The 15,121-nt window shown below is 40.7% G+C and overlaps 1 protein-coding gene across 5 annotated transcripts in view; it reads right to left on the reverse strand.

Moving 5' to 3' along the window:
- Positions 1-15,121, reverse strand: part of POLN (DNA polymerase nu) — a 181,332-nt gene that overhangs the window by 25,919 nt on the left and 140,292 nt on the right. For all 5 annotated transcript variants that reach the window (XR_006729414.1, XR_006729413.1, XM_045528184.1 and 2 more), the window contains exon 20: positions 1,402-1,484. Coding sequence is in view for 3 of the 5 variants with exons in the window: in XM_045528184.1 (XP_045384140.1) it covers positions 1,402-1,484 (83 nt within the window). In the remaining 2 variants the exon portion in view is untranslated. The remainder of the gene's footprint in view (positions 1-1,401; positions 1,485-15,121) is intronic.

Genomic DNA, 15,121 nt, shown 5'->3' on the forward strand with positions numbered 1-15,121 from the left:
ATGTGGGGCTGCAGTCGGAGGCCCACCCCGTGGCAGGGGCTTGGCCAGTGCCAGCTGGGGAGCAGGGGGTGCTGCAGGGACCTCAGCCACTGGGAAGCACAGAATCAGAGTAGGACCCAGACAGGGTGGCAGATGATAGAGATGAGAGTGAATCGTGTGACAGGTACGGCCACATCAACCCCTTGAGAACCTTTCTGGAGAAGGAGGTGAGCACACAGAGGTGGAGGCCCTCGAACGGGGCCCCACGCTCAGCAGGTGGCAGCCTTGGGACCAAGCCCGGCTGCTGGGCCTGGAATGGGGGAGGCAATGTCCTAGCTGCAGAGCTGAAGCTGATGGTATTACCCATAACACAGTTCTGCAGCAAGGATGCACGTCCAGCAGCACTGCAGCCTCGCTGGAGAGGGGCATGGCAGCTCCCAGGGACAGTCAGCTATGTACCTGCCCCACTATTCTTGTACTGAAGCTTGTTCAGTTTTGTGGCATTTTCTTGAATAAACAAAGGGTTTCCATAGGAGGCAGATGAATCCTGTTAGGGTCTTTGCATACACCCCACTGCTCAAAGCAGCTGGATCAAAGGGAGAAGGTCTGCATAGGCCCTGACACTTGCACTCACTCCTCTTTAAGGAGGGCCTCGCTGCCAATAGTCCCTCCTGAGGGGAAATTGGCTCACACTGATTCAGCATGACCCAGAGGCAGAGAAGAATTTAAAAAGCCCAGACAGCCCATGGTTGGGGAGTTGAAAGGACAGTGGAAGAGAGTAGAAGGCCTGCTCTGCCATGGGTCCTGGGCTTGTGGCAGGAGAAGGGGAGGGGTGGGGTCGCTTGCAGAGGAGGCACTAGGCGGCCACCTCTGGCCTCCAGTCTTCCTGGCCTAGCCCCACTGTCCCGCCTGTTACCCTGAAGTTGGATCCCCACCCACCGCCCTGCTCCCAGCCTGAGGCCTGGCTCCACCCTGTGGGGGGCTGGCTTTGCTGCCTGGCTTGGCTGGGTGAGTTCCGTCTGGGGGATGGGGTATGTGCTGAGTTGGGGAAACAAGCCAACCCACAGCTCATTCTGAGGTTGCTAGACTGCATAAAGCCTTGGTGTTACACAGACAAGGGTCTCCTCGAGGGTTTCAAAGCCCAGCAATGTCACCTAGCAAGGTGGTGCCATGTAGGGGTGAGGCTGGGCAGCCTGGTCACACCTAACCTCACCTGAAAAGGCTGGCTGTGACACTGACGAGTCAATGGCATGAAGTGATCTGACTAGAGTCTGGAGGTTGCAAATATCATCAGAGTGTTTGTGTAAACAGCACACAGGGACTCACAGAATGATTTCCCTGAGGCACCACCACGTTTACATACAGGTAGGTGCACAGCCATCCAGGTGACCCCATGACCTCAGATCCTGGCCCATAGCATACCTGCCCCGTAGACCACCGAGTACACCACTTTCTTGGTTTGCTCTCTGTCTGCGTGTGTCACTTGTTCCACGGGAATGTCCTTCCTGTGTGGAAAGACAGCATGTCGTCAGGCAGTCGGCACTAACAGCAGAGGGGGTCCAAGCCACACGCACCCCCACCACAGTTCTTCCTCTGGAGGTTCTTAACCATTTCAAATCTGCCTGTCACATGGGCAGGGGAGACGTTCAACATGACATCTGCCACCTCCAGCTCTGCAAGGGCCCAACACAGATACTTTTGGTGAGGCTGTAGCAGCTGCAAGCCAGCCCAACATCAATCCCCAAATTCTGTGGTGGCCACAAATCAAAACCAAGAACTGGTTTCACCAAAGGAGTGTCCACAACTTCAGGAGAGCCTTCTCCCATGCTGGAGTGCCTGGGGCCTGGGCCACAGCTGTGTCTGCTGCAGTGGGTGAGCTGGTTTCTAGCCCTTTCTAGTACCACTGTTGCCTCTGTCCTGGCCACCCACAGACAGAGGGCCATGTACAGCGGGGCGAGCCATGTACAGCATTCAGACAGAATAAGGATCAGCTCAGCATCTGACCGGCATCTGAACCACAGCAATCTCCAAAGATTAAAGCTGAGACACCTGAGTGGAGCAGGAGCCACAGGGCACCACCAGCAGCACCAAGAGTCCCTCCTTCCTGCTGGAGCACCCCCCCAAGGACAGGCAGCCAGCCATGTACCCTGGGTATCTCTTCCTGCTGCTGCTCTTGTCAACATCCTTATCATCTACACCAAGCCTCCCTCGGTGGACTGAGCATGTCAGATTCAGAAGCTGAGAGAGAGAGAGAGAGAGAAACACTTCTCCCAGTTTGTGACTGGCTCTGTGCTGCGGCCCTCCATTGCTTAGCCAGGCTGTTACTACTCTGCCTTAGCCTTCACTTCCTGCTTGCACTGAGCATAGACACTAGCCCAAGGTGAAAGCTCAGGGTCTTCTTAGGTCTCTTCTGAGATGCAAACTGCCCTGGGCAAGCTTGGGGCTATCTAAATTTCCCAGAATACATGGGTGCTTTTAAATGCCTTAATTTCCCAAAGAATCTCTCTTCCTAGCTTTTCCTCCAAGCTTTCAGTGCTCTATTCTTTGCCTCAACTATAATCTTTTGCCCCAAGGTGCAGGTTGTTTGTTTGCCTTACAATGTTTTCAAGCAGTGCTGGCCACTCTTCTGCACCGAGTTGGTCCTGAGTTAGGTGAAACAATGACAAGCACCTGTGCCAGTCCTTCAGGCAGCCCCTGGACAAGTGAGAATAGACACACACTTCTTTTCAAATAAGGTGTGCTCTGCTCCCTCCAAAACTAGGGACCAGGTCCCACACTGGGGATACACTACTGCCTTTTTCAAGACTCTAGGGGCCAGGGGCAAGGCCAGGTAGAAATGCCACAAGGCTCTCCCACAGCTTGAAGTTGCCTTTTTCTTGACTCAGCATTTGCTTGGGTGCTGTAAACCTTTGCCTGTTTTCCAGAGTTCTGGCAAAGTTGGTTCTGACAGTTTTTGTTTGATTTTTCAATGCTTCCGTGGGGAATGGGCACGTGGCGCTGCCTACCCCGCTGTTGTTGCTGACAGCACAGACTTCACTGACTTTTACCACCTGATTTCTAAGTACCAGTGCATCTCTAGCTTCCCCCCTTGTCCTGCTTTGTTAAGCTATTTTGCCCACTTGTTTATCTCGCCCTTAAACTTGGTATTGTTAAGACCTAAATTTAGATAGGGAGCAAAAGCCAAAATGTATTTATGCTCAGAACAAGTATGTCAACTTCTGTGTCACAAAATATCCTCGCTCCCTACCTCTATTTGGGAAATGTGCTCCAAACATGCTCCCAGGAAAGATATTGCTAATAAATATATTAAGATTAGCTTCCTCTGTGACCCTCCCTGGGCCACTTGCGATTAAAGCAGACATTGTCTTAGCTCAGATGAATGGATCTGATGGTAACTGCAGTGATGGTGCTCTGGGGCAGGGCATGGCCCCTTGACCAGACAGACCACATAGGTGACCTCCTCCCAGTTTGCTGTATGGGGTTGGAAAATTGTCTGAGGAGGCAGCATTAAAATCTGCCAGAACATGCTTCACAGAGAACCAAACTGTGACAAAATCCAAACAATATAGTGAACAGATATTATGGATATATATCAAACAAACACTCTGATGACAGAGAATAAACTTTCTTCTCAAGCACATATGGCATATGTATAACTGATCATATATTAAGATACACAGAAAACATCAGAAGGTTGAATAAACTAGAAATATTAAAATAACACTCTGATCACAGTACAAGAAACCTAGAAATTAAAAACAAAACAAAACAAGAACCTTTCCACTTAGAAATACACCAAAAAGACAATACACTTCTATTAACCATCCTTTGGATGGAGGGAAATACAAATAGAAATTATATAATTTCTAATGAAAACACTTTATATTAGAACTAATGAATTACATATAAAGCAATAAGGAAATTTCATAGCCCTAAATTCCTATATAAATAAAAATGAAAGAATAAAAGTAAATGAATTAAGTTTTCAATTCAAAAAGCAAGAAAAGAAACAATAAAGCAAATCAAAAGAAAGTACAAGGAAGACATACAGCTAGAATAATGATAGGAATAGAAATTAATGAGTTAGAGAAGAAAAAAACAGATCAAATTAATGGTTCTTGCAAAAAATAGACAAAACATTAGTTAATTTAATCAAAAGGGAGAAAGTACAAATATACAAAATAAACAACAAAGTACTAACATGAAGGAAGTTAGAAGAAAACCTTCAAAAATTGTTTTGTACAACTTTATGCAAGTAAATTTGAAAACCTAGATTAAATGGATGTCTTAAGAAAATAAGAAAATATGGTTATAAAAATTGACCTCAGTAGAGATAAAAGTTAAATAGACCAACACCCATAGAAGAAACAGAGAAAATAATTAAGGAACTACCCCACAAAAAAACAACAGATCTAGACTGCTTCACAGGGGAATTCTATTAAACCTTTAGAGACAAGATAGTCCCAATGTTGTATAAATTATTTCAGAGCATAGAAATAAAGAAAAATTTCCAAGTTTCTTTTATTAAACAAATATACAGTTATCTCTAACCATGATAAAGAGAGCATAATAAAGGAAAATTACAGACTGATCTTATGAATATTGGTTGATCTAAATATCCTAAATAGAATATTAGCAAATAGGCACCAACACTATACCTATTCCTAATAAAACACCTATTCCTAATAAAACACCTATTCCTAATAAAAACTCTTAAAAAAAGAATAATTGGATACCTCTTCCAAATAGTAAAACAATACACCTCGATCCTAAAGCTAGCATCTTAACAGGGAAACACCAGAGGCATTCTCACTAAGGTCAGCAACAAGGCAAGGATAGGCACTATCTCTACTACTATTGAACATTGTTCTGAAGGCATTACTCAAAGCAATTAGGTAAGAAAAAAATAACCAGAGGCATAATAATTAAAAAATAAAACAATCTCTAGTTGCAAATGATATGATAGTAAACCCTGAAAACCCCTAGAGAATCAATAATAAAATAAATCAGGAAGGTAGCAGGAAATAAAATTAACACACAAATCAATAGCCTTCATAAACACAAACAACAGTATGAAGATATTATGGCAGAGAATATCTCATTTACAATATTAACAAAAAGATAAAATACTTAGAAATAAACTTAAGAAATGTGCAAAACTCACATGAAGAAAACTTTAAAACCTTCTGAATGACACAAAAGACAACTTGTCCAATGAAAATATATCCCTTCTTTTTTACTGCAATGTCTCAACATCGTCAAGATGTCAGCTGTCCCTAAGTTAATCTGTGACTTTAATGTGATCTCAATGAAAATACTAACAAGTTTTCTATGGAACTAGACAAGGTGATACTAAAGTTCATATGGAAAAACAAATGCACAAGAATAAGTGGGAAAACAGAAACAGAGGAGCTATGAGTGGGGCTGGGCCTCCCAAGTATTGAAACATACTACATGTGCTCTGTAATTACACCAGTGAGGTACTGGCATATGAATAGGCAGACCACGGCAGAACAGAACAGCGTGTCCAGACATAGACTCAACTGTAAGGTTTCTGGATGGTCAGCACCAGAGAAAGAAAGATGAGCAGAGTTGAAAGGGTTAAGCAACGACGCTTTATTTGAGTGCTCCCAGTGAGGGTAATAGGTCCCAAGGGAGGAGCCCAGGCGAGGTTCCTGGGTCCCGGAGAAACCAGGGACTCCAGAAGTCACACCGTCTGGGACTGAGGTAAGGGTATTTATATGCGGTGAGGGGCATAAGCAGAGGGGGCTTGCTTTTTAGGTGCTTGTTTAAGTGGATTATCAAGTTCTCAATAAGCAGGATGTCCCTGGGGCTGCAACAGGATGTCTCCAGGGTCAGGTAGACAGCGTGGGGGCTGGGTGTGCTGCCAGTCACAGGATGTGGCTGGGCCAGGTGCTTGTTCAAGCAGAAAAGTGGAGCTGACTCACTGCTTAGGGCAGAGGGGTTTGTAGCAGGGGAGGGGGCTACACAGCCCCCTACCAACCTTACATCAATGACATACGGAAATCTAATATAATAAAGACGGTAGCTTGAATCATTGATACAAAGATGGACTTCTTGATCAATAATGCTGGGACAACTGGATAGCCATTTGGAAAAAGATAAGAGAAAACATGACTGAATTCTATAACTTGGCTATAGAAATAGGCTTTTTAACCATGACTCAAAATCCAGATGCAAGAAAAGACTCATAAATTGGATTACAACCCCCCCAACAACTACAAAACCAAATCTTTTGCATGGCATAAGATACCAAAACAAAGTCAAGAGATAAACAATGAACTAGGAGAAAACATTTGTAACATATATCACAGATGAAGGGCTAATATCATGGACATACAAAGAGCTTTTTTTTTTGAGAAAGGGTCTTGTTCGGTTGCTCAAGGCTAGAGTGCAGTGGCATCATCGTATCTCACAGCAACCTCACACTCCCAGACTCAAGTGATCCTCCTGTCTCAGCCTCCAGAGTAGCTGGGACTACAGTCATGTGCTACCATGCCCAGCCAATTTTTCTATTTTTTATAGAGATGAGGGTATTGCTTGCCTCTACTAAAAAGAGAAAACATTAGCCAGGCACGGTGGCGTGAGCCTGTAGTCCCAGCTACTTGGGAGACTGAGGCTAGAGGATCACTTGAGCCCAGGAGACTGAGGTTGCAGTCAGCTATGATGATGCCACTGCACTTATAATAAGGGTGACAGAGCGAGACTCTCTCTCTTAAAAAAAAAAAAAAAGAGGGCTAGGTGCAGTGGCTCACACTTGTAATCCTAGCACTCTGGCTGGGAGGCCAAGGCGGGAGGATCACTTGAGATCCGGAGTTCAAGAGCAGCCTGAGCAAGAGTGAGACCCCATCTCTACTAAAAATAGAAAAAATTAGCTGGGTGTGGTGCATGCCTGTAGTCCCAGCTACTCTGAAGGCTGAGGCAAGAGGATCGCTTGAGGACAGGAGTTTGTTGAGGTTACTGTGAGTTAGGTTGATGCCACAGCATTCTAGCCTGGGTAACAAAGCAAGACTGTGTCTCAAAAAAAAAAAGTTAGCCAGGTGTGGTGGCATGCCCCTGTAGTTCCAGCTACTTGGGAGGCTGATGTGGAAGGATTGCTTGAGCCCAGGAGTTTGAAGCTGCAGTGAGCTATGATGATGCCACTGTACTCCAACCTGGGCAACAGAGCAAGACCCTATGTCAAAAAAAGAGCAAACTGGGTGAAAGTGAGAACAAAATTTAGGTCTATTGACCTAAATTTGGCTATCATTTTAAGCAGGGCTCTCTGACTCCTTGTAACCACCAATGACTCTGGTTTGGAATCTGTTTATTGAGTGATGAAGTATTTGCAAAGGCTTTAATGATCTGCCCCAACAGAGTCCAGGTGTGCTGACCTTTCAGGGTTCAGGAGAAGTATCTGTTTGGACTAGCGTTACACCAAGTATGACTATGGTCTTGGGATGTTTAGCTGACATGTAGGTCATTGTTGCTGGGAAAGAATGCCAGAATGGTGTTTTTTTTTAAAATTGATTTTTAAAAATTACCTTCATTGAGGAATAATTAACATGATTAAATGCACCCATTTTAAGTGCACAGTCCAATGAATTTTCAAAAATGCATACAACTGTGTAGTCACCAGCACAATCAAGTATATAACATTTCTATCACTCCAAAATGTTCCCTCATGCCTTTTTGTAGTCAAACCACTCCACACTCCACAGCCCCGTAGAACCAAAGATCTGCATTCTGACACTGGATTAGACTTGCCTATTCTAGAATCTTATATAGATGGAAGCATACAGTATGTGCTCTTCGGTAATCAAAGGAAGAACCAATAAACATCAGTATTTGCCCTGGCACCCAACAGTGTTTGGAAGATACTAGGTATTCAGTAAGCATTTAGTAGTATTTAAGGGGAAAAAATCATAACAAATTTTAAACATATCACTTAAGCAACCTGAAAAGTTTTTCACTTTTTTTTTTAAATAGAGACAGGGTCTTGTTCTGTCACCTAGGCTGGAACCCATGGGCTCAAGCAATCCTTCCACGTCAGTTTACAGAATAGCTGGGATTACACGCATAAGCCACTATGCCTGGCTAATTTTTTAATTTTTTGTAGATACAGGATCTCTATACGCTACCCAGGGTGGTCTTGAACTCCTGGCCCCAAGCAATCCTCCTGCCTCAGCCTTCCAAAGTGCTGGGATTACAGGTGTGAAGCACTGTGCTCAGCTCACTTTTGATAGTAGCAGACTAGCAGGCTGTAGATCAACTTTCCAATGTAGAATATAAAGTATACTATAAAAACTGGCAAAATATTAAAAAGCATCTATTCAAAGGCATGAGAGAGTTATCCAGGCAGTAAGAGCTTAATGGGGCCATGATTGCCAAGGGAAGGGAAGTGCAGAAATGTAAGTCTGATATTCAGTGCCATGGTCTCTCTTGAGGGCTTTGCTAATTTTCAAGTGCTGGTTGAAAAGCTGAGTACAATTTCCAGAAGTCTTATGGAGTTGGAGAAAGAGCTGAAGTTCAGGCTTATCAAGAAAGACGACTTTTGGTACTCTAGAGGAAAACATAATCTGGCAATTTATTAGCTTTCACAAAAACTGAAGCTCATCTTCCCGATGGATAGATCCCCAGATTGGACTAAGGTAACCTGCTCCCAGCCTAATTGTCTGCAGAAACAAAATTTAATCATCTCTGGAGGAAGACAACACTATTCATGGCCATAAGTATACTCTTTAATTTTTATTCACATTATTCAATTGCCTGGCATTCCACGAAACAAGATCAAATGACTGAAAGCCAAGAGATGAACAATAGAAACACATCTATAGGAGACATAGATATTGTAGTTATAAGTTATATAGACTTTAGAATATGTTTAATATATTAGATTACAAATTGAGAGTTTGAATATAGAACTGAAAATTTAAAAAAATCAAATGAAAAGTTGTAGAACTGAAAAATACAATTAGTAAAATTAAGAACTCAGAAATTTACTCAAATAGAGTTTAACAGCCACTAGCCATGCCTGCAGAAAAGAGTAAATGGAAAATAGACAAAATAACTAAAGATCAGAAAAAATATCCAGACTGAGGCATGTAGAGAAAAGATATAGAAAAGCGCATAAGAAAAACATGAAACATGATAAAAAGTTTTAACATAGGCATGACCATAGTCCTAGAGGAGAGGAGAAAGGAGTGGAAACAAATTTTAAAGAGCTACTGGTTGAGAAGTTTCCAAAGCTGATAGAAGACCTCAAACCACATGTAAAAGAAACATTGCAAATGATAAGCAAGATAGATATAAAGAAAACCACATCTAAGCATAATATATAACCACTGAAAACCAAAGACAAAGAGAGAACCTTAAAAATAGCCAGGAAAAAAAATGACCAATTACATTCAAAGGAGCAATAATACAACTGACAGTGACTTCTTAACAGATATAATGAAAAACAGAAAAAAATGTAATGAAATGTTCAAGATATTAAAGGAAAATAACTGCAAAACTAGATTTCTCTCCAGCAAAAATATTCTTCAAAAATAAAGGTTGGCTGGGCGCAGTGGCTCATACCTGTAATCCTAGCACTCCGAGGAGGCTGAGGTGGGAGGATTGCTTGAGTTTAGGAATTCAAGATTAGCCTGAGCAAGAGTAAGATCCTGTCTCTATTAAAAGTAGAAAAATTCACCGGACACAGTGGCGCATCCCTATAGTCCCAGCTACTTGGGAAGCCGAGGCAGGAGGATCAGCTGAGCCCAGGAGTTTGAGGTCTAGTCCACTCTAGGCCAGGCGACAGAGCAAGACTCTGTCTCAAAAAACATTTAAAGACAAAAACTATGATAATCTGTCACTTGCACTAAAAGCAATACTAAAGACAGAAGAAAAATAATTACACATGGAAGCACAAAGATACAGGAAGGAATAAAGAGCTATGCAAAGGATATGGAAAAAATTAAAATGCATATACACTGTATAAAATATATCATAATGTTTTGTGCAGTTCAAATATATGTAGAATTAAAATATATTATGACGATACAAAACGCAGGAGGGGGAGGTAAATGGAGTGAAAATATTACGTGGTCTGAGAAGTGGTAAAAGTACAACTTTATCTTATATTTTTATAAGTGACTGATGCTTATAATAATCTCTAAAGTGCTTTCTAATCAAATAATGAAAGAATATATAACTAAAAACACAATGGAGGGGAAAGTAAAATAATAAAAAATATTTAACCCAGGCTGGGTACAGTGGCTCATGCCTGTAATCCCAGCATTCTGGGAGGCTGAGGTGGGAGGATCGCTTGAGGTCAGGAGTTCAAGAACAGCCTGGACAACATAGTGAGACCCATTCTCTAAAAAAAAAAAAAAAAAAAAAAAAATTAGCTGGGCATGGTGGCACACACCTGTAGTCTCAGCTATTCAGAGGCTGAGGTGGGGGAATTGTTTGAGCCCAGGAGTTGGAGGCTATAGTGAGCTATGATTGTGCCACTACATTCTATCCTGGGCAACAGAGCAAGACCTGTCTCTTAAAAAAAAAAAATCCAACAAAAAGACAAGAAGGGAGAGAAAAAGGAGCATAAAATAAGTGGGACAAATAGAAAACAATAGGAAAAGAAGAGATTTGTACTTAAATATATATACTTACATAATTATATGTAAATGGATAAAATAATTAAAAGACAAAGACTGTACTTATAGGAAGATCAAATTAACACAGACACATAATAATGTCATGGCTAGCCTTAAAATGTCTCTTGATAAAATGAAAGAGCAAGAATCTGACCTAAAATGAAGATAAAATCTTTTTTTTTTTTTTTGAGACAGAAACAAAACTTACTCTGTTGCCCAGGCTAGAGTGCCGTGGCATTAGCCTAGCTCACAGCAACCTCAAACACCTGGGCTCAAGTGATCCTCCTGCCTCAGCCTCCCAAGTAGCTGGGACTACAGGCATGTGCTACCATGCCCAGCTAATTTTTTCTGTATATATTTTTAGTTGTCCATATAATTTCTTTCTATTTTTAGTAAAGACAGGGTCTCGCTCTTGCTCAGGCTGGTCTCTAACTCCTGAGCTCAAACGATCCACCTGCCTCGGCCTCCCAGAGTGCTAGGATTACAGGCGTGAGCCACTGCGACCAGCCAAGATAAAATCTTTTGTATGTATTGTCCCTACAGGAGCAACTGCTCCAGTGAGAGTAATGGCTAAGGCCAGTCCACCTTGTGGCCTAATGGTTAAGAAGCTGTACTTTTGCTGTTGTGGTGGGTTCAATTCTTGGTCAGGGAACAGGTCCCTTTTGATTTGATATTTATAAGGCTTTTGACTTTTTGAGGCACTCATTTATTATCAATTCTTTTCTCTTCCTTAGACAGCCTTTAACTTCCTGTCTTCTGTCTGTGAGGGGTATATGACGCTTTTGGGCCTTTATGTGTAGGTAGCTGAGAAGATGAGACTCTAAAAAAATATGGCTAGACAACAATGTGGATTGTACCCCATTTGTGGCTAGCAAAATTTTCCTTTCTTAGAGCTGTCTGTGGGGCAGTTCTGGATCTTGTAAAAAAAAATACCTGCTTTCCACCTCTTCAGAGACACCTCATATGTCCTTGATTAAGTCATAATTTGGTTAAACTTAAAAGCTACCTTTAAGATAGCCTGGAATCCCTTAAGGAAAACTAAAAAGGTGCCACAGACTCATTTTTTTGAGAGAAACTTCTGTTTTTCTTCATGGAACTCCAAGAATTTTAAGTAGAGAGATTCCTCCTAGATCTAAAATTTTGTTCTCTTTTGTATGGGGTTACTTGATTTCCTTGGCTTTTGAGGATATCAGTATTACTCTGTATTGTAAGAAGAATTTAACTTTGGTGTGTATAATGGCTAAGCAAGAATGACAATGTTAGAGGCATCTGACTACACTACAGAGAGCTTCGTGTTTCTTTTGTGCATTAATAAGAAAGGGTGCAGTTTAAACACTCAGAAAAAATGTCTGTGTAACAAAATGCACTGTAAAGGCCTTGCATGGCTTGGTCCCACAGCATCTCTCTCTTTTGGGGACCTGAGATTCTGTGTGGGCCCCACCCTGAGCTTGGTAGTCCAGTTGGAATTAAAATGTCTAGCAAGGTCACCTCCCTAGCTAGATTGGTCTCTAAGGTGTGACATTCTGACATTTAGCTACTTATTTTGGAGGGATTTCTGAATTTCCTCTAAACTTACTGTATGTCTATTTTGTTAATGGAAAAAAACCCCAAACTTCATAAAACAATTTGAAGAAGTTTATTCTGAGTTGAATGTGTGTGACCGACGACCCAGAGCACATGTTTTCAAGAGCCCCTGAGAAAACATGCCCACAGTAGCCAGGTTACACTTTGGTTTTATACATCGATGGAGACAGGAATTACATGTAAGACCATAAGTCAATACTCGGAGGGTGTACATTGGTTTGGCCTGAGAAGGTGGGACATCTCAAAGGGGAGAAGGATTACAGGTTATGGGTGAATTTAAAGATTCTTTGATTTGTAATTGGTCAAAGAAATGAAGCTTTGTCTAGAAGCTTGGAATGTTTTAACTTGAGATATGTCTGTTAATTAGAGATAAGTCACCAGACATGTATGAGACTCAAGTGGTCTATTAAGCAGACTGATGACCTGCAGGTATGGTTTAAGCTTTGTCTTGCATGGCCTTAGGTCCTGTTAATGATTTAGTGTCTTATTGGTACAAAAAGCAACTTCAAAAGGGAGGGGGCATAACTAGGTGTGTCTGACCTCCCTTCTCCTTATGGCAGCAGCTCAGCTTTAAGACTTTTCTGGGGTCCTCTTGACCAAGAGAGGGTCCATACAGTCTACCAAGGGGAGCTTAAGATTTTATTTTAGTTCACACCTTATAAAATCCTATGGTAAATCCCTAAGATTTTGTGTTACTTTAACAACCATTTAAAATCTTCCTCTAACAAACCCAAGCCCCTTCAAATAAAAGGCTTAGATTCTCTCTCTCTCCCCCTCTCCACCCTCTCCTTTGAGATGTAAACTTGCTGTTTTCTCTAAAGCTCAATAAAGGCTTCTCCAGATAAACTTTAACCTTTCCGTTCAAAAGGCATAGTATAAATTTAACAGTTCTTATAAACTACTAAATTTTACTTGTCTTATGGAATGAAAACCATAAAGTCTTTGTGTGTACATGTGAATGTTGTATATTGTGTCTATATAAATGTGTACGTCTATACATGTTTATATATTGTGTACACTTAATACCAAATTAACTTAAAAATATGAGTACTCATAAATTAAGTAAGCTCAAATGCTTTTCAAGTTCATATGACTTTAGTAATCATTAGTCAATAAAGATAGTTTAAAAATTATTAATAAAATAAAAATATCTTTAAAATTTAATTTAGTCATTCTGTCTGACTACTGAACAGGCAGGTTTTAGGCAATTTCTGCTAAATTCTTTTTTTTTAATTTTTTGAAGAGCCAGAGTCTCACTGCGTTGATTAGGCTGGTCTTGAACTCCTGGCCTCAAGTGATCCTCCCACCTTGGCCATCCAAAGTGCTAGGATTATAGGCATGAACCACTGTACCCACACCTGGCCAATGCTATACCTTTTAATGTCATAAAACTGTTACTTCTGTGGTATTTTTGATAATTGTTTGACAGGTCTGTGAACTTCTGTCTTAGCACCTTTAGATTCCAGGCTCTAAACAAATGGTCATGGTAAGGCCTGGGGACATACAGAATTCTCCTTGGCTCAGCTGTTCCTCCTAGTTATACTGGGAAGGGTTAGATATTATCTCCACAGTTTTGTTCTCAGTCCTGAGCTCTACACTTAATGTGTAAACTGAAGACCCAGACAGGCCCTGCCCTTCATGGCCATCTAGGGTGCCATGTGGCTACTTGGGCCCAGGATGACTGAGAAAGGCCTTAGGGAGGGGACCTGCGTCATAGTTTCAAAATTCATTTCAGTAATTTAAATTCTTTAAGTCATGTTATGCTAAATTAAATGATAGATCATCATAAAATGTCTGAGTCATTTCTAGGTAAATTAAAATATTAAAAATAATTATTAAATATAAGTTTAAATTTATATACCTTGACATCTTATTTTTATATGGTATAAAAAGCTAAATATATTTAAATCTGTTAATAGAAAAACTGGGGATTGATAACAGTTCAAAATGACTTTCTAGATTTTTCACTAAAAATAAGGGTTACTAAGAGTTAACATTGTAATTACTATTATTATTTATTTTTTTTGGAGACACGGTCTTGCTCTGTTGCCCAGTCTAGAGTGCAGTGCAACCTCACATTCTTGGGCTCAAGCAATCTTCCTGCCTCAGCCTCCCAAGTAGCTAGGACTACAAGCATGCCCCCCAAGCCCAGCTAATTTTTCTGTTTTTTGTAGAGATGGGTTCTTGCTCTTGCTCAGGCTGGTCTTGAACTCTTGACCTCAAGTGATCCTCCTGCCTCGGCCTCCCAAAGTGCTAGGATTACAGGTGTGAGCCATCATGCCCAACTGACATTCTAATTATTATATGTTATTAAAACTACTAGAGATAAAAAATTGTATATACAAAATGTATTAAAAAGTAGAAGATATGATTTTTCGTGGTAAAAAAGGCTATAGGAAATTATAGGAATATGGCTTTTGTCAAACAGAAAATAATTTTGCCTAGTTTAGAGGTTTTAAGAATTTTGTCCTAAATTAAAAAACCAGAAAGAATGATAGATAAAACTAAATATAGAAAGTTAGAAAAAAATGGTAAAAAATTACAAAAGGTTGTAAGTGGTTTATAAAAATCTTACCCTGTGGTTAAACTAATTAAGATTGTTTCAAGTTACAGTTTCATTTTATATTATCTATTCATGGATACAGGTCAATCTGTGGAAGACATACATGAGTTTGGCCTAAAAAGGTGGGACACCGCTCTTGTTTATAAGAATTTGTTTATAGGTTTTACTAAATTATCTTTTAGCTGTTTATAAGGTTTTGTTAAAATTAATTTTTAGCATTAATAATATACTAATGCAATTATCAAAAAAAAAACCCAAAATAAATAGAACCAAAAAACAGCAACAACAAAAAGAAAATACTAGAATACAAAATTGAAAGCCTCATATTTAAACTATACTATGCTTCTAAGCCACAAAT

Source organism: Lemur catta, chromosome 17 (assembly GCF_020740605.2).
Source record: "Lemur catta isolate mLemCat1 chromosome 17, mLemCat1.pri, whole genome shotgun sequence".
Taxonomy (NCBI): domain Eukaryota; kingdom Metazoa; phylum Chordata; class Mammalia; order Primates; family Lemuridae; genus Lemur; species Lemur catta.